The 19,691-nt window shown below is 39.8% G+C and overlaps 1 protein-coding gene across 1 annotated transcript in view; it reads right to left on the bottom strand.

Annotated features, from left to right (window-relative positions):
• The window catches only part of LOC308092370 (antigen WC1.1-like), a gene marked incomplete at its 5' end in the record, with an annotated part of 29,617 nt that extends 10,328 nt beyond the window's left edge, over positions 1-19,289 (bottom strand). The window contains 13 exons of the mRNA XM_080438221.1: positions 194-412; positions 3,686-3,889; positions 4,178-4,191; positions 4,773-4,946; positions 6,089-6,276; positions 7,975-8,091; positions 8,215-8,300; positions 8,985-9,017; positions 15,662-15,755; positions 15,862-15,974; positions 16,913-17,095; positions 17,830-18,038; positions 19,267-19,289. Of these exons, the coding sequence (XP_080294347.1) occupies positions 194-412; positions 3,686-3,889; positions 4,178-4,191; positions 4,773-4,946; positions 6,089-6,276; positions 7,975-8,091; positions 8,215-8,300; positions 8,985-9,017; positions 15,662-15,755; positions 15,862-15,974; positions 16,913-17,095; positions 17,830-18,038; positions 19,267-19,289 (1,657 nt within the window). The remainder of the gene's footprint in view (positions 1-193; positions 413-3,685; positions 3,890-4,177; positions 4,192-4,772; positions 4,947-6,088; positions 6,277-7,974; positions 8,092-8,214; positions 8,301-8,984; positions 9,018-15,661; positions 15,756-15,861; positions 15,975-16,912; positions 17,096-17,829; positions 18,039-19,266) is intronic.
• Between the last annotated feature and the right edge of the window lie 402 nt (positions 19,290-19,691).

Below are 19,691 nucleotides of genomic sequence, written 5' to 3'. Positions count from 1 at the left end.
TTACATGTGCACACTAATAACTATTTACTAAACCAGTACAATTAGTGGTTCCGCCCAACAACCTGACATGATCAGACTGTACAGAGAGTATGCAGTTAAACAAAGTATTTCTACACTTTTAGATTCATATCACATATAATAGCTCATATTTTGGTAAGTAATAATCTAAACCAAAGTATAGTTTGTCTTTTACCTGAGCAGGTGAGTTCAACAGTATTGTCAGATGAGCTGGTATTTCTAGTTGAGTTTGAGATTCTACAGTCCAGGAGAACAGACTCGTTGCCTTCACACTGGAACTCTTTGGTCCACATTGGACCCTCCACTTCTTCGAAGAGCGCCCCCTGGAGGACTGAAGGAGCCCCACAGCCAAGCTCCCTACAGACCACCTCTGCATCCTTCTGGTCAAAGTCACCTTCACACACTGAGACCCACGACTGATTAGACTTCACCTCCACTCTGCCTGAACACACACTAGTCCCATTCACCAACCTCACTGACTCTGGAGAGAGAGAGAGAGAGAGAGAGAGAGAGAGAATTTAGAAGAAATAAAAAAACAAAAGGGACCCATCGTATGCAGTGTTAATTATAATTAAAATATGAATTAATTAAAACAAAACAGAAGTTACAAGAATCCTATATGAATGCCTACAGAACTTTAAACACCACAGATACAAGTTATTTAACTGTACCTCTGTACAAAGAGAGAAAGACAAATATTAAATGTTAAATAAAACCTAAAATTAATAGATATGCAACAATATACATTTCTAACAGTGAGCCCATAAACAAACTGAATTAATATTTCAATACTCAAATAGAAAGAAAATAACTTACATGAAACAATGTCCTCCTCTAGAGCTCATATACGTCTAAGTAACATGAAACAATGTCCTCCTCTAGAGCTCATATACGTCTAACTAACATGAAACAATGTCCTCCTCTAGAGCTCATTAAAGTCTAACTAACATGAAACAATGTCCTCCTCTAGAGCTCATATACGTCTAACTAACATGAAACAACGTCCTCCTCTAGAGCTCATATACGTCTAACTAACATGAAACAATGTCCTCCTCTAGAGCTCATATACGTCTAACTAAACATGAAACAATGTCCTCCTCTTGAGCTCATATACGTCTAACTAACATGAAACAATGTCCTCCTCTAGAGCTCATATACGTCTAAGCTCCATACTCTAAGTCTAAGACCTGACTAGAGCTCATATACGTCTAAGCTCCATACTCTAAGTCTAAGACCTGACTAGAGCTCATACAAGTCTAATTTCCATACTCAAAGTCTAAGACCTGGCCACAAGACACCTTAAATAACTATTGGTGTTATTTACACTTGTTTCATCACTATTAGACAACCAGTATAGTTACTGGTTCCTCCCAACAACCTGACATCATCAGACTCTGTACAGACTAAGCATTAAAACAGTATTACTTTCATTACAACATTACATCATCTTATAATAACACTGTAATCTATGATCAGTTTTTCTTCTTTCATCTTTGTTTACCTGTTGAGTTGTGTGTTGGTTTAACCTGGAGAGCTGAGGAGAAAAATCATCAAATAAATGAGTTTCACTGTAACAGAGAACATGGATCCTCTCTACCAATACAGCAGCTTGTTGATGTGTTGAAATACATCCTTTGTTTCTCCTGTTTGATGATATTTATTTGATATTCACAAGCTGGGAATGACTGATAATTAATGATGAAATGTATGATGTATATCAAAATAGATTAAAATAATATGTATACAGTGTTGACAACAATTTTTAGGAAATATAGTTTGTTGATAGAGCAAATACAATTAATTGTGTCGCTTTCTGTTTGAAAAATCTAATAACTGCATAATGCCAAGGGATAATCCATTGAACTGAATTGAGATCTTCACTGACCTAATTTTATTACACATAATTTATGTATTTATATTCCTATCACATTTGACAGTTAATATCTTGGACAATAATAAAAAGCAAGCCATGTACCTGCAACTCTGTGTGGTGTAACTTCATCTTATGTCATGTGACATCATCAAGGTGTTGCCATTTGTCATAAATATCAAGCAGACTGTGTATGTTGCTGACTGAAGCTACAAGTGACCACAGTCTTCCTGTAGCTTCATCAACTCTCTAAAGTTACACAACACACAACTGTCCATCGTTCAGTACCAACGGTGTGTTTGTGTGCGCTTGCGTGCGTGCGTGCGTGCGTGCGTGCGTGCGTGCGTGCTCTCAACTCACAGCAGTTCTCACAGTCGTCTATCGTGTCACATTTCCACGACAACGGAATGCACTTTTCATTCTTACAAACAAACTGATGGGGGAAACAGAGGATTATGTTTAGAATCAGTAATGTATCAAAAGCAGACATGAGACATAAAGTCATACAGCGTAACACAAGTGAAGGCGAGGTGAATCACCTGGCTGGCAGTGCAGTTGGACATGCACTGCTTGCCATCAGCTGCCAAGTAGAAGTGGGCGGGACAGGAACACTTGTAGCCTCCTCCAGGTGAGAGCAGACACAGGTTACTGCAGCCTCCATTGTTGGTCTGACACGGGTGACCGGCCACTGCAGGGTGGAGAAAACATGCACACATGGAACAAACATGAGAACACACACCTATATGTTAGAATAAAGCAATAAGCCACACCAGGCGGAGGTGTGGTTTAATGTGAGTTTAGAGCAGCTATGAGGTGTTGTTAGGAACGATGCAGAGCAGAGTGACTACAACCCTCTAACTGTTCTACAATCACTGTAAACCACGTCCTCACATGGTTTATTGCTTTGATAAAACACCAAATATGGCAACATGAAAATAGATAACCCAATTAAAACTGTATTTAATATCAATTTCAGAACAATTTCTACAAGAAAATAGTCCATGTCTGCCTGTAAACAACTAGGAGGTTGTACTGTAAATGCTCCTCTTACCTTGCTAAAAACTAAATCACAAACTGTAATTCATCCATGGAAAGTTATGGTGAATATTTTAAACAAGATGTTGGAGAAGTGATACTGTACACATGTGATCCATACAGTATTGTAGCGTTTGCGGTCCCTCACAGCTAACTCACTAACTTAAATAAAAGGAGGAAACATGGATTGACGTTTTAACCGGAGAACCGGGTTTTATTGCCCTTTCAATACAGGCTAGAACTGGGTTGGGAGGGTGCCGAAAAACAACAAAGAGGCTGCGCTGTCTGTCTAGCTTGAGTCTCTCCACACACTGTGCCACCATAGTGTCTCTGCCACTTTCTTGTTCCTCTTCCCGGGCTTCTCCTTTACCCACCCCCTTTGATCATGTGTTAACCCCTTCTCAGCCTGCCCTAAACTGCATACCTGAACTAGGCACCTCCTCCCCCCATCAAAACCCCCCCCCTCCCACAAGTCTCTGTCATTATTCCAGCAGGGTCGCTACAGTATGTGTGGTTATAACAGAACAACATTTACCCATCCTATAACTACTAGGAGCAGTGAGCAGCCATTCTACGGCGCTCTGAGAGCTATTAGGGGTTTAGAGTCTTGCTCAGGGACACATGGACACATTGCTGGAATGGAACCTGCTACAACTACTGTAGAGCCTCTGGCTGCCCAGCCGGGCTCTCTAACCACTCAGCTATGGCCGCCCCCAGTGAGAGTGAACAGTGAGAGTGTTGTATACAGTAGGTGGTACAGACCCTCAGGTTGTCTATAGGGGTGATACATGTGGAGGTCAGATGGTATGTTCAGGTTGCTGATGAGTTTGGTCTTGCTGGTTCCCTGAGTCTTGTTGGCTCTGTAGATGGAGTAGGTCCCACTGATCTCCCCCTCTATCCAGTAGATGTGATCCTCAAACAGAGTAATAGCAGTGATCCAGTGGTCAGTAATGTCCTGACTCACAACTATAGACACACAAAACCAAAAGAGTCACAATATTATAAAATAGATGAACAAAGTATTATAAAGAATATTATAACAAGAGTTAAAATGCATCAATAAAGTTTACAAAGGTAAATAATGTTCTCACTGTTTACCTGTTTTTTTTCTTCATGTAAAAATAAACATAATCCATTCTTATCCACAGTAAAGGTCCTTGCACACTGGTGCGTCTTTTCGTTGCGTTTTTTTTACAACAATGAAAAAAATTGAAAAAACAATGAAAAAAAAAAAAACGCAACGAAAAGACGCACCAGTGTGCAAGGACCTTAAAGGTCATTCCACACCGGCGATTATGCGAATATACGCAAAATTCAGACTCGTTCCGAATAAATAAAAGACGCTTTTTCGCTTCTTCGCTTTTTTCGCTCCGTGGAAGCTTGCATTGACTTTAAAAGGTTTTTTACAAAAAACGTATTATTCGCATGAAAAAATCGCCCCCGGTGTGTAAGGAGCTTTACACTCTGGAGTGTTAATTTAACCACATGAACCCTAGTGATTCTATTCTGGGCCAGACATACAACGGAAATAGCAGATCTACAAGCTCACAACGTGTCACACTGTAACATGTTATGAGCTTGTAGATCGGCTATTTTCTGCAAAGATATCTAATGTAATCCTTTTATCCAATAAAGAAGATTAAAGGAGGGTCCTAGAATAGACCCCTGGGGAACTCCAGTAAGTAAATCATCTAGTACTTCTTCCAGTACAGTGTGTGTGTGTGTGTGTGTGTGTGTGTGTGTGTGTGTGTGTGTGTGTGTGTGTGTGTGTGTGTGTGTGTGTGTGTGTGTGTGTGTGTGTGTGTGTGTTTTACCTGTGTGTCTGTTGGTTCCATCCAGGTTGGCAAACTCAATGTGTTTCTCCTTGTAGTCGATCCAGTAGATGTGATCGTTGATGTAGTCTAACGTCAGGCCTCTGGGCCGGTAGATCTTATCCTCCACGATGATGCTCCTGTTGGTGCCGTCCATCCCCATCCTCTCTATGTGGGGGTTGTTGTCACCACTTTCTGTCCAGTACAAGTACCTGTCAGGGAGACACTGAGTCAGGGTCACTGTTTGACATCTTTACTGACAATGTAACATATTGTTGTTGTCGGGCAGAAACCTTGTATATCCATATTTAAAAAAGTTTGTTTTGTTTTGTAAATGAATGCCTACATTGTCCACAATACCACAGTGTCACCAAAGTAGCAAAAAATAGCCGATGTACAAGCTCACAATGCGTCACAATGTCACACACTGTGAGCCTGTAGATCTTTTTATAAAATTGCCTTTTTTTATTTAAAGTGAAAGTGGTTTAGTGTGTCTTTGGGTTTTATATACAGTATATTTGACCAATGAAAAGTATTAATTAAGCTTGAGACTAAATAATAACTACATTGGAACACAGATTTTTGGACATGAGTTTTCCCCCCCGACATCAACGATATGTAAACATACATTATTGTTCCACCACTATCAATATGATAAAACACAATGAAGCCAACAGCTTATTTACATTGTGTGAACATGTAACTCACACTTGCATGTAAGTAGTACGTGCGTGCGTGCGTGCGTGCGTGCGTGCGTGCGTGCGTGCGTGCTCCACACAGGGGAGGGGAGGGACACATAGGGAATAAATAACAACAATAACAACATTCAACACATTATTCACAACAAATCAGACATATTGTACTTTATATGATTTATTTTAGAATACTTAGGTGTCTTATGTTTGGAATTTGCCTCATAGAAGCTCCAAAAAGCACAGTCAATCACAAGGAAGTATTACACACTCAATTTAGCGCACTTTTCAGTGAGTGACAACTTACATGATACTATTTAAATGTTCCTCATGAGGTAAACTCTACCCTTCTAGTTCTACTAACAAAACATCTATTGAGCGACTTTTTTTAACTTCACTTTACAAGATGTACAGAATATGATGCAATGTCATCAGTTTAATGTTTAGATGTAATTCAGTCTTCTTGTATCCGTGGTGTTTCACAGGATGGTTGATACATTCAGTGTGAGGTTCATGATGTCACCACAGTGTGAGGTTCATGATGTCACCACAGTGTGAGGTTCATGATGTCACCACAGTGTGAGGTTCATGATGTCACCACAGTGTGAGGTTCAGGATGTCGCCACAGTGTGAGGTTCATGATGTCACCACAGTGCTCTTACCCGTAGCGTACATCCACAGCCATGGCCTCTGGCTGGTCCAGGCCGGTGTTGACCAGGACTGTTCTGTACGACCCGTTTAGTTTGGACACCTCTATATTGTCCCTGACTCTGTCACACCAGTACAGGTTTCCTGCCACCCAATCAACAGCCAGACTGGTTGGAGAGCTGATCAACGTGTTGTGAAGGACCTGTCAATCAACCATACATGTACTCTGATTATACTCACCATTTTATCGTTTTATAATTTTTATGCAGTTACTACAATACTTTTTAGATAGGGTAGTGTAGAGCAGTGTTCACAAATGTGTTTTGTTTCAAAAATGTTCTATATTGAATGTTTCTTTTTGAGAATATCTGATCTACAAGCTCACACCACCATGTTTTAGAGCGTGGGCCCCAGCAAGAGTGTGTGTCTATTTTGTGGTCCTTGGTTTTGAGTATTTTCATTAGTTTTTCACAAATAATCTAGATTTTGAACATTTCTATTTGAAAATAGCTGATCTACACACTCACAATGCGTCGCTTTGTGACGCGTTGTGAGCTTGTAGTTCTGCTATTTTGGGGTCCTTGTCATGTGACAGTTTGTGATTCCCTGGTGTAGAGAGACAGGAAACCAAGGACAGAAAGAGGAGAAACATGTGAGACCACACCAGGAGTCAGATTCAAACTCACATCCTCGCGGCTCACAAGGAGCACATGGTCTGTACACTAACTGACTGAAACATCAGACACCCTGTTTTCTGCTTTTATATTGAACCCATTACGACCGAACGCATTTGTGTCATTTTAGATTTCTTTGGCTATTAAAAAATAGCAGATATGCAACCTCATAGCGCGGCACTCGGTGCCGCGCTACGAGCTTGTATATCTACTATTTTTGAAAAATTGTGAAAATATGTGCAGCTCTTTGAATATATATATTTTTAAAGCGAACATCTTTAACTCAAATCTTTGCTTCTGGGGATTCTACAAATGTCTTCTAAATCCTAACTTATGTTGCAATATATCAGTGGTGCTCAAACCTTTTCATGTCAAGGACCCCCAAAACATATTTTGATCCAGGGACCCCCAGAAGCAAAGCTTTGAGTTAAAAATGTTACAAATGTTAAAGATGGGGTGCCATGATATTTTTCAATCCTAAAACCTGATCATAAGGTATTATTATTATGTAAGGATTTTTTTCAACAAAAAAAAAGTGTACAGAAATGGTTAAAATTATGTTTTTATGTGGACACGCCTCCAGTTCATTAAGTATACCTGGTTCTCACCTTAGCACCTCCTCCACCACCTTAGCACCACCCACCTGTCCTAGTCCCTCCTCCTCCTCATGCCCACACCTGTTGTGTTATGATAATGAGGGGGAGGGTATGGCTTTGTGATGTCACTAAAGCGCTGTTTCTCTATTGGCACGTTTGACCCTCAAGGTTTCAGCCTCCAGGAAGAAACTCCAAATAGTCAGAGAAGACATAAAACACCATAAAAACACCACCGGGGGGCTTTATGAAGTTCTATCAACCTCATAGACACATGAAAAACAGAAAAAGTGCAAAAACATGGCACCAGCTCTTTAAAAATTAACTTATAAATTCAAAGATTTGCACACATGTTCACGATTTTTCAAAAATTGCAGATCTACAAGCTCATAGCGCGGCACTCGGTGCCGCGCTATGAGCTTGTAGATCTGCTATTTTTTAATAGCCAAAGTATAAAATAATGGTTTAAGTGGTAACACAGATGCGTTCCCGGTTGTAATGGGTTAACACTGATGTCACAAAGTATTTTAAATAGAAGTATAAGTACTCTGAATTACACGTGTACTGCAAGTAATTTGAATTCAGTTTCTCTTCCCTGTCATTCATCCTCATCGTTGTCATTGTCACACTGACCTGGACGTCACTGCCATTGATGTGCATGCGACTAATCATGTAGGAGGGGTATCCTTCTGCCCAGTAGATCATCTGCTGCTGATAGTCAAAGTCCAGAGCCCTCATATAATTCAAGTCCTGTCACACCACATCAGTTGTGTTAGTCTCAGACAGGAATACATTCCAGCATGTCAAAAGCAGTGTGTGTAGAATATTGTATAGGATTACATAGGATGTGTTGTTATGTCTAATGGTTTTCACCTGTTTGAGCTCTGTGGAGCTGGAGCCGTCCAAGCTGATCTTCATCAGCTTGGAGCTGGTGGCTACGATGAAGAAGGGCTCCACCTCTGGAGAAAGTGAGACATTACATTTGAGTTGGTTTACCTTTAAAAATATACAAAAACCGGGAAAGCATCCGTTTCATTTTAGATTTTAGCGTTGGCTATTAGAAAATAGCAGATCTACAAGCTCACAGCACGTCACTTTGTGCCGTGCTGTGAGCTTGTATATCCGCATTTTTGAATGTTTTGAATGATTCAGATTTATTTTAACACAATTATTCTCTTCTGGGGGTCCCTGGCACAAAACGTTTTCAGATGGGGGTCCGCGTCCAAATACATATCATTCTGGGGGTCCTTGACACGCAGAGGTTTGAGAACTACTGATTTAGAAGGCATTTGTAGAATGGGCCTCAGGTCTTAATGGGTTAATACGCTCATAGATGTAACATATTGATACATAAATAACCTTATAAATGTAAACTTATTGATCACCATGTTTAAAAAGGTTGGGATGTGTTTCCTCTCTTTGTCAAACACACCACTGACACAGTGAAGCTGCTGTATTTACTGACTCACCTTTTATTCACTTTACATACAAATATCTACATATTTCACTGGTTACAATATGAGTTTTAGACAGACAGACAGACAGACAGACAGACAGACAGACAGACAGACAGACAGACAGACAGACAGACAGACAGACAGACAGACAGACAGAGAGACAGACAGACAAACAGACAGTCTTACCTGTTGTGTTGTGTGTTGGTTCATTCTGAAGAGCTGAGGAGAAACATAAAAAACTATATGAGCTTCAGTGTAACAGCTGGTTGGTTGTTGTGGTTTATCTGTTGAAATACTTGACAAGATGTCCTTTGTTTCTCCTGTTTGCTGCTATTTATTTGACATTCACAGGGTGGGAATGAGGAACTGTAATTTATATCAGAAATGACTAAATATAAATCTACTGTATGACAATCAATAGTTTGTTGTAAACTAACAGGTTGGTTGGCATTTAGTGATTTGGTCACACAGACCTTCATCACTAACAAACTAACATAATTATCCTTCAAACTCAGTTGGCTGTGGAACACGCCTGACAAGTTGTCCAATAACATGAGAGAAGTTTTCAGGGGGTCAAGTGGCCTCAAGAAAAGGACATTTGTGCTGCAGAGCTCCCTGTGAGAGCTAAGAGTGACTACAAAGTTAACATGTACTTTGATGACATCCTATAGTACTGTAGTTCAACACTCACTGATGAAGACAATGATCAATATAAGTATAACATACATACATAACGTAACATGTATGGATGTGTTTAAAGTTTCACAGTAATTAGACGATGCGTTCATGATTTGCGGCATTTTGTGCAATTTTGAGGTTTGGACAAAATCTGTAGAAGTAAAATTTGTTTTGCAAAAATCTGCCTCCTGCTTGCGCTATAACAGGCCGATGTGGACCTTTGGGGCAGAGGTTCTTCCTTGGCCTCCAGGGAGTGTGTGTGTGCAAAGGTTTCACGCGAATCAGTCCAACGGTGCCGGAGATGAGCTGCTCAAAGACACAAGGATGAACAGGGGTGAAATTGTAGACTGCGCCGCAGTGCTGCACGATTTATCGAAAAAAGATTGTGATCTCGATTCAGACACCTATGCGATCTCGATTTTGAATTATGACGATTTTTTTTTCAATAAAAAAAAAAAAAAGGTTTTTTTTTCTTTTTTCTTAATATTTTTATATTTACAAGAGAATTGTGTGAGAATCGTGTGAGAATCGTGATCTCAATTCTTATGGAGGAAAATCGTGATTCACATTTGAGCAAGAATCGTGCAGCCCTAGTGCGCCCCCCCCACACACACACCCCCCAAAAAAAAAAAAAAACAATCAATAAATAAGATAAACCCAACAACTACAACAACGCAGCAGCAGCCTGCACTCTGCACAGACTTCTTCCAAGTTTACAGTAAAACAAATTGGTGGTGTGACCAATGGCCATTTACAATTATTAATACTATTATTATTATTATTATTATTATTATTATTATTATTACATGTAGTAGTATTAGCCTATATGTTGGTTGAAACTAAGCCATAAAATGTTAAATAAAAAATATATTAAAAAATATATATATATATAAATAAAATCTAATTTTAAAAATAATTTTCGATTATGGAGACTGTGACGAATATTCAAAAAATCAGACATTCGCTGGCATATCCCTAGTGGGAGATGACATGAAACCACTGTTATATTAGACTCCATACTAATCTTTGTATAAATATATCTGACCTTTGACCCCTCTGTGTGCCACACACACACACACACTAACCCCTATATTAGACTCCATACTGAGCTGTGTATAAATATATCTGACCTTTGACCACACACACACACACACACACACACACACACACACACACACACACACACACACACACACACACACACACACACACACACACACACACACACACACACACACACACACACACACACACACACACACACACACAAACCCCTACAGTACCAAGACTGTACACTAACCCATGTTAACACCAAGGTTGTACCCTAAGCCATCCATGTTAAAAGAGTAGTTCACCCAAAAAAAATACTTATTTTCAATCAATTACACACACCTCATGAAGCATTGAATTCATGGAGATTTTTTTGTTTTTGTCACATTCCTGAGCCAACAATTTGATGCTAATAATAAAGATGGTAATGTATCTGGTAGGAGACACAAAGAAGACTCTTTATGTCTCCTACCGGAGAGACCGCCTGTTATCAAATTATTGGCTTAGGAATGCGATAAAAACTAAAACATCTCCACGAATTCAATGACTCATGGAGTGTGTAATTGATAGAAAATAAGTAATTTTTTGGGTGAACTACTTCTTTAACACAAATCTAAAACACTGACACACACAACTGGTCAGGATGAAGACATCAGAGGACTGGTGACCTCCAGCTTCATAGTTGAGCCCATCGTCACAGGAGCCAATCACCAGCTAGTTCCGCCCAGTAATCAACCACTCACACTCAACCACAACCAATCACCACTCACACACCAGCTGGTAACCAATCAGCACCACTCAATCCCCCATACCAATGAGGGGGAGGAGACATTCACAGGACAAAACACCACACAGGGAAATACACATATGACCATATACTGTAGGGCATACGTGGGCAACTGGTGGCCCGGGGGCCACATGCGGCCCCCACCTTCAATTAATGCGGCCCGTAGGTTAATATCGGAATATTGATATATTATTGATTTCAGCTGTTACAATTCCAAACATACAAACATGACCCACTTTATTTACTTCAGTCTATTTTAGTAGCTTAATGACTAGTATTAATGCTATTGTCTTTTTTATGTCCAATGTATTTGTATTTAAGTTCATAAAGTTAACATAAGTATAACTAAATGCATTTGAAAAAATAATCATAATTAGCTAAAATAGCAGATCTACAAGCTCAAAACGCGTCGCAGTTTTGAGCTTGTAGATCGGCTATTTATGCTACTTTTGTGTGACATAGAATGGCGAAGTACGGCATAAATCTTCAAAAAAGTTAAAATACGGAGATAAGAGGTGTCTGCCTAACAGTATATGCAATGTGGCCCCCTGGAGTGAATGTGGAAATACAGTATAGTGGCCCTCTCCATCATCAAAGTTGCATCACCCCTGATATAGGGTCATAACCAGTGGTGTCATGGGGGCCACACGGAGTACCACGCCGTTCCACCGGTACATTTTCACACACACTCACAAGGTACGGTGCACGCGCGTAGGGGGGGGATTTAGATAGAACACCACCCCCCCCATAAAATTCACCAGCCAATAGGCTACCCAAATGGTTACTTTGCATAACAGGTTTACAAGTGAGTATGTATCCTCACTCCTAGCATCTATAGACAAATCCACAGAGCGGCAGTCATAACTGCGGTGTCAAGCGGGTGCCGCTCCGCACCGCGACACCACAGCTACAGACAGCGGCTCTGTGGATTGGTCTATAGGCTACATGGTAAGCAACATAGCATGTTGGCTTCAGTAGCCCCGGCTGCCAGTATCCTATCAGCACGCAGCAATGCCTCAGCCACCGTAGAAGAAGAGAAAGATACTCGTTCAAAGCAAACTTTTAGTTTCAGCTCTACAATTCATGGCATTCCTTGAATGTTTATTAGTTTAAAAAGACTAAAACTAAGCTAAAAAACTTTTCCTATACAAACATGTTTCCTACTTTAAGGTAAAATAAATTGTGCGCGATTTGCGCATTAAATGCATTAAAATACCGTTCCGCCGGAAAATAAACCACCAATACACCCCTGGTCATAACAACACAACAAGTCAAAACAAACAGCTTCCATGGTGTCCATGGTGATAACAATATGCACTCTATGTACATATCTGTAACAGTGATAAGTGTAAGGGATAAGTGATTAAGTTTTAATTATTATTATTATTATTATTTGTATTATAGTGATTGTAAAGTTGATGTAATGAATGTTTCTGTTAAAATGTTTGTTTGTGTCGGGCCCCAGGAAGACAAGCTTTTGTCATGGCAAACGTTAATGGGGATCCTAATAAACAATAAAACAATATCTGTAACAGTGAGAATAATCACCATCTGTCCTCTGTACAGACCACCTTCACAACACACCACCTGTCCTCTGTACAGACCACCTTCACGACACATAGACCACCTGTCCCCTGTACAGACCACCTTCACAACACATAGACCACCTGTCCTCTGTACAGACCACCTTCACGACACATAGACCACCTGTCCTCTGTACAGACCACCTTCACAACACATAGACCACCTGTCCTCTGTACAGACCATCTTCACAACACATAGACCACCTGTCCTCTGTACAGACCACCTTCACAACACATAGACCACCTGTCCTCTGTACAGACCACCTTCACAACACATAGACCACCTGTCCTCTGTACAGACCGCATATAGGCAGATATGGTGTGTCTGTAACCTTATGACATTATGGAATCATGCCAGCCTGACATCATGGCCGCTGAAAAAAAGAACACTTCACACAAACACGCACACACACACACGCACACGTCTGAGTTTGTCTTTGCGTGGAGGAGCACAAAGAGAGACTCACACAAAAACAATGTTTTCCATGCTCACACATTTTTTAAAGTAATTCATTCTTAATTTTGGCCTCAAAATATTAAGTCGGGAAATTGCTCAATTTCACGTTGGTCACGTTACCCACCTCCAGCCAATGTCATAGTCAGTTCTGTTCATAACTCCCCAGTGGTGGAAAAGGTACTCACATGTTTTACTGAAGTAAAAGTATCAATACTGCAATGTAGAAATACTCTGTTACAATTAAAAGTCCGGAATTCAAAATGTATTTGAGTAAAAGTACCACAGTATTGGTATAAAAATGTACTTAAAGTAACAAAAGTAAGTACTCTCAATCTACCACTTCTGTTCTAACCACTTTAGGCCCTTTGAAAATAGCAGATCTACAAGCTCACAGAGCTTGTAGATCTGCTATTTTCAAAGTATTTTTATACATTTTAAAACTTGAAATGGGACATTCTGCATAAAGAGTATTTTTTTACTTTTGATACTTAAAAGTACATTTTATACTTTTGTAATTTTACTCAAGTACATTTTCAGCCGGCACTTCGGCCAGTTATTTCTGTACATTCTGTCCTCACCAATGTCAGTAGATGACCTACTGTCCATTTACCATTACAGAGACACAGCCTAAGCATCATGCATATAGTAGACCTACTGTCTCTTTACCATTACAGAGACACAGCGTTAGCATCATGCATATAGTAGACCTACTGTCTCTTTACCATTACAGACAAACAGCCTAAGCATCATGCATATAGTAGACCTACTGTCTCTTTACCATTACAGAGACACAGCCTAAGCATCATGTATATAGTAGACCTACTGTCTCTTTACCATTACAGACACACAGCAGCATCATGCATATAGCATGGAATACAATGTGACTTCATCCAGCAGCAAATAATATAAATTGATAAATAACAAGTTATTGGCAACAACAATGCATAGGAAAATGCATAGAAGCATAATCATGCCGTAAAGAATAAAGCCTCATTACATGATCCAGCAGCAATAAGTAATTATAAGTAACTATAAGTAATTATAGTTTTATGGTCTACCTTGCTTTCTTTGGTGTAAACTGTGAAGAATGATCTTGCAAACGTTATATCCCTCAAAATAAATATCCATGTAACTATGTAGGCATAGGATACTTTATAATTAGCCTGTTTATTTTTGCATCAGGAAGCGCTGTGCGTCGCCTCGTCCAACAAACACATCTCCCAAGTAAAGCTTCATTTATACTTTGTTGTACGACGTGTTGCATCATGCTGAAAATAGCCGATCTGCAAGCTCACTGATGAATACTGCTATGTGTGATGGTTGATGAGTTTAAATGAACTAGCCAAGCGGCTTCATTTTCACATGGCATTGGTTTCCCATATATGAATATAGACAGAAGCCAAGTGGAAGAGCATTACGGATGTGGTGGTGGCATTTCACATTGTAAAAGACATGGTAATGTAGCTACTGGTTGGCTGAGTTTAAACAAATTCTGAATGTTAAGTTTGGTGAAAGTGTGTTCTCTCAAGTTATTAATCCCAGGAATTCATCTTTGTTTGGTCAAGAGCTGGGTCCTCTAGCTAAAATGAATGATAGCATGGAGAAAAGCCAAAGACATATTGTAAAAGTTGTCACTAAATTAATCCCAAGGGGGATTTATATTTCTTTAATGTTTGCACTTTATTTCCAATAGGAAAATTCACGTTTGTTACAACATTTTTAAAATAAAAGCAACATAGAAAAAATACAGATTTTATCTAAATCAAAAATCTAGTTTTCAGAGAAGAAATCTGGGATTTCATTTTTAACAAAATTGTACAGCCCTAGTGGATGTATAAATATGTTTCAAAATGATTATTTTGAAAGGGGGCCGTGGCCCACTTTATTTCGCAGTAAGCCCACACAAGACGGAGAAGTTGCCGTTACGTAGCCTACCTTTGTTTATCAATGCACAGACTGTAGAAATCATCTCATGACAGGGTCATTTATGTAATGTCATGTCTCGCTAATCCTGAGTGCATATTTAGCTTACTGTGGTTTTGGCCCATACATCATGTGACCTGGTCCTTGTGCAGAGCCGATGCACAAGAACCTCCAATAAGAAGTAGAAGTCAGATAAAAATCAAGAAACGAGTAAAATGTCAATTTAAATATCAATGGTTGTGACAACATAATCAAACTGGAAAAAAGTAATTAGTTATGTTACTATAGTTACCACAAAAAAGTAGTGCCGTTATAAAGTAACACATTAGTCCCAACACTGATAATAAAGCATGACTAATGAGGTAATATTTCTGTCTCAACTCACAGCAGTCTGCAGGTTCGTCTGACCGGTCCCCACAGTCATCTACTGTGTCACATTTCCACGACAACGGAATGCACTTGTAGGTCTTACAAGCAAACTGATGGGGGAGACAGAGGATTATGTTTAGAATCAGTAATGTATCAAAAGCAGACATGAGACATAAAGTCATACAGCGTAACACAAGTGAAGGCGAGGTGAATCACCTGGCTGGCAGTGCAGATGGACATGTACTGCTCACACTTGTAGCCTCCTCCAGGTGAGAGCAGACACAGGTTACTGCAGCCTCCATTGTTGGTCTGACACGGGTGACCGGCCACTGCAGGGTGGAGAAAACATGCACACATGGAACAAACATGAGAACACACACCTATATGTTAGAATAAAGCAATAAACCACACCAGGCTGTGGTTTAATGTGAGTTTAGAGCAGCTATGAGGTGTTGTTAGGAACGATGCAGAGCAGAGTGACTACAACCCTCAAATTGTTCTACAATCACTGTAAACCACCACCTCACATGGTTTATTGCTTTGATAAAACATCAAATATGACAACATGACAATCATAGACAACCCAATTAAAACTGTATTTAATATCAATCTCAGAAAATTCAGAAAAAAAATAACAAGGAGGTTGCCGTGCTAATGCTCATCTTACCCAGTGGTGGAAAAAGTACTGAAATGTTTTACTTAAGTAAAAGTATCAACACAGCAATATAGAAATACTTTAAAAGTAAAAGTCCGGAATTCTAAATGTACTTGAGTAAAAGTAAAAAAGTATTGGCATCAAAATGTACTTAAAGTACCAAAAGTACTCATTGTGCTGAATGTCCCACTTCAAGTTTTCAAATGTATAAAAATCCTTTGAAAATAGCCGATCTAAAAGCTCACAATGCGTCGCGATGCCATGCATTGTGAGCTTGTAGATCGGCTATTTTCAAACTGCCAAAATGTATATAGGGCTGAAGTGGTTGATGTACGTTTTGTAATAATAATCAAAATCTTTGCCCCAGTAAATTCCTGCGGAAACAGGTGGATAACTACTAGGAGCAGTGACCAGCCATTCTACGGCGCTCTGGGAGCAAGTAGGGGTTTAGAGTTTTGCTCGGGGACACACATGGACACATTACTGGAATGGAACCTGCTACAACTACTGTAGAGCCTCTGGCTGCCCAGCCGGGCTCTCTAACCACTCAGCTATGGCCGCCCCCAGTGAGAGTGAACAGTGAGAGTTTTGTATACAGTAAGTGGTACAGACCCTCAGGTTGTCTATAGGGGTGATACATGTGGAGGTCAGATGGTTTGTTCAGGTTGCTGATGAGTTTGGTCTTGTTGGTTCCCTGAGTCTTGTTGGCTCTGTAGATGGAGCTCCTCTGTAACCAGTAGATGTGATCCTCAAACAGAGTAATAGCATAGATGTAGTTGATGTCCTGACTCACAACTACAGACACACAAAACCAAAAGAGTCACAATATTATAAAATAGATGAACAAAGTACTATAAAGAATATTATAACAAGAGTTAAAATGCATCAATAAAGTTTACAAAGGTAAATAATGTTCTCACTGTTTACCTGTTTTTTTTCTTCATGTAAAAATAAACATAATCCATTCTTATCCACAGTAAAGGTCATTCCACACCGGCGATTATGCGAATATACGCAAAATTCAGACTCGTTCCGAATAAATAAAAGACGCTTTTTCGCTTCTTCGCTTTTTTCGCTCCGTGGAAGCTTGCATTGACTTTAAAAGGTTTTAAAAAAACAAAACGTATTATTCGCATGAAAAAATCGCCCCCGGTGTGTAAGGAGCTTTACACTCTGGAGTGTTAATTTAACCACATGAACCCTAGTGACTCTATTCTGGGCCAGACATACAACGGAAATAGCAGATCTACAAGATCACAACGTGTCACACTGTAACATGTTATGAGCTTGTAGATCGGCTATTTTCTGCAAAGATATCTAATGTAATCCTTTTATCAAATAAAGAAGATTAAAGGAGGGGCCTAGAATAGACCCCTGGGGAACTCCAGTAAGTAAATCATCTAGTACTTCTTCCAGTACAGTGTGTGTGTGTGTGTGTGTGTGTGTGTGTGTGTGTGTGTGTGTGTGTGTGTGTGTGTGTGTGTGTGTGTGTGTGTGTGTGTGTGTGTGTGTGTGTGTGTGTGTGTTACCTGTGCGTATGTTGGCTCCATCCAGGTTGGCAAACTCAATGTGTCTCATCCTGTAGTCGCTCCAGTAGATGTGATCGTTGATGTAGTCTAACGTCAGGCCTCTGGGCTTGTAGATCTTATCCTTCACGATGATGCTCCTGTTGGTGCCGTCCATCCCCATCCTCTCTATGTGGGGGTTGTTGTCACCCCAGTCTGTCCAGTACAAGTACCTGTCAGGGAGACACTGAGTCAGGGTCACTGTTTGAAATCTTTACTGACAATGTAACATATTGTTGTTGTCGGGCAGAAACCTTGTATCTCCATATTTAAAAAATGTTGTTTTGTTTTGTAAATGAATGCCTACATTGTCCACAATACCACAGTGTCACCAAAGTAGCAAAAAATAGCCGATGTACAAGCTCACAATGCGTCACAATGTCACACACTGTGAGCCTGTAGATCTTTTTATAAAATTGCCTTTTTTTATTGAAAGTGAAAGTGGTTTAGTGTGTCTTTGGGTTTTATATACAGTATATTTGACCAATTGAAAAGTATTAATTAAGCTTGAGACTAAATAATAACTACATTGGAACACAGATTTTTGGACATGAGTTTTCCCCCCCGACATCAACGATGTAATACATAATTTTTCCACCACTATCAATATGATAAAACACAATGAAGCCAACAGCTTATTTACATTGTGTGAACATGTAACTCGAACTTGCATGTAAGTAGTGCGTGCGTGCGTGCGTGCGTGCGTGCGTGCGAGCGTGCGTGTTCCACGCAGGGGAGGGGAGGGACACATAGGGAATAAATAACAACAATAACAACATTCAACACATTATTCACAACAAATCAGACATACTGTACTTTATATGATTTGTTTTAGAATACTTAGGTGTCTTATGTTTGGAATTTGCCTCATAGAAGCTCCAGAAAGCACAGCCAATCACAAGGAAGTGTTACACACTCAATTTAGTGCACTTTTCAGTGAGTGACAACTTACATGATACTATTTAAATGATCCTCATGAGGTAAACTCTACCCTTCTTGTTCTACTAACAAAAACATCTATTGAGCGACTTTTTAACTTCACTTTACAAGATGTACAGAATATGATGCAATGTCATCAGTTTAATGTTTAGATGTAATTCAGTCTTCTTGCATCCGTGGTGTTTCACAGGATTGTTGATAAACTCAGTGTGAGGTTCATGATGTCACCACAGTGTGAGGTTCATGATGTCACCACAGTGTGAGGTTCATGATGTCACCACAGTGTGAGGTTCATGATGTGAGGTTCATGATGTCACCACAGTGTGAGGTTCATGATGTGAGGTTCATGATGTCATCACAGTGGTTCATGATGTCACCACAGTGTGAGGTTCATGATGTCATCACAGTGGTTCATGATGTCACCACAGTGTGAGGTCCATGATGTCACCACAGTGCTCTTACCCGTAGCGTACATCCACAGCCATGGTGTATGGCTCCTCCAGGCCGGTGTTGACCAGGACTGTTCTGTACGACCCGTTTAGTTTGGACACCTCTATGGTGTCCCTGCCTCTGTCACACCAGTACAGGTTTCCTGCCACCCAATCAACAGCCAGACTGGTTGGCCAGCTGATCAACGTGTTGTGAAGGACCTGTCAATCAACCATACATGTACTCTGAATATACTCACTATATTTTAATGCAATTATTACAATTATGTTTTAAATAGGGTGGTGTAGAGCATTTTCATTTGTTTTTCACAAATGTTCTACATTTTGGATGTTTCAAAAATAGCTGATCTACAAGCTCACAACATGTCGCTTTGTGACTGGTTGTGAGCTTGTAGATCTGCTATTTTCACTGTTTTAATTGTATTTTTTAATCCATTG

This window comes from Gymnoscopelus braueri (genome assembly GCF_963280865.1).
Source record: "Gymnoscopelus braueri genome assembly, chromosome: 9".
In the NCBI taxonomy this organism is placed as follows: Eukaryota; Metazoa; Chordata; class Actinopteri; order Myctophiformes; family Myctophidae; genus Gymnoscopelus; species Gymnoscopelus braueri.
This window is presented reverse-complemented; position numbering and strand designations above follow the sequence as displayed.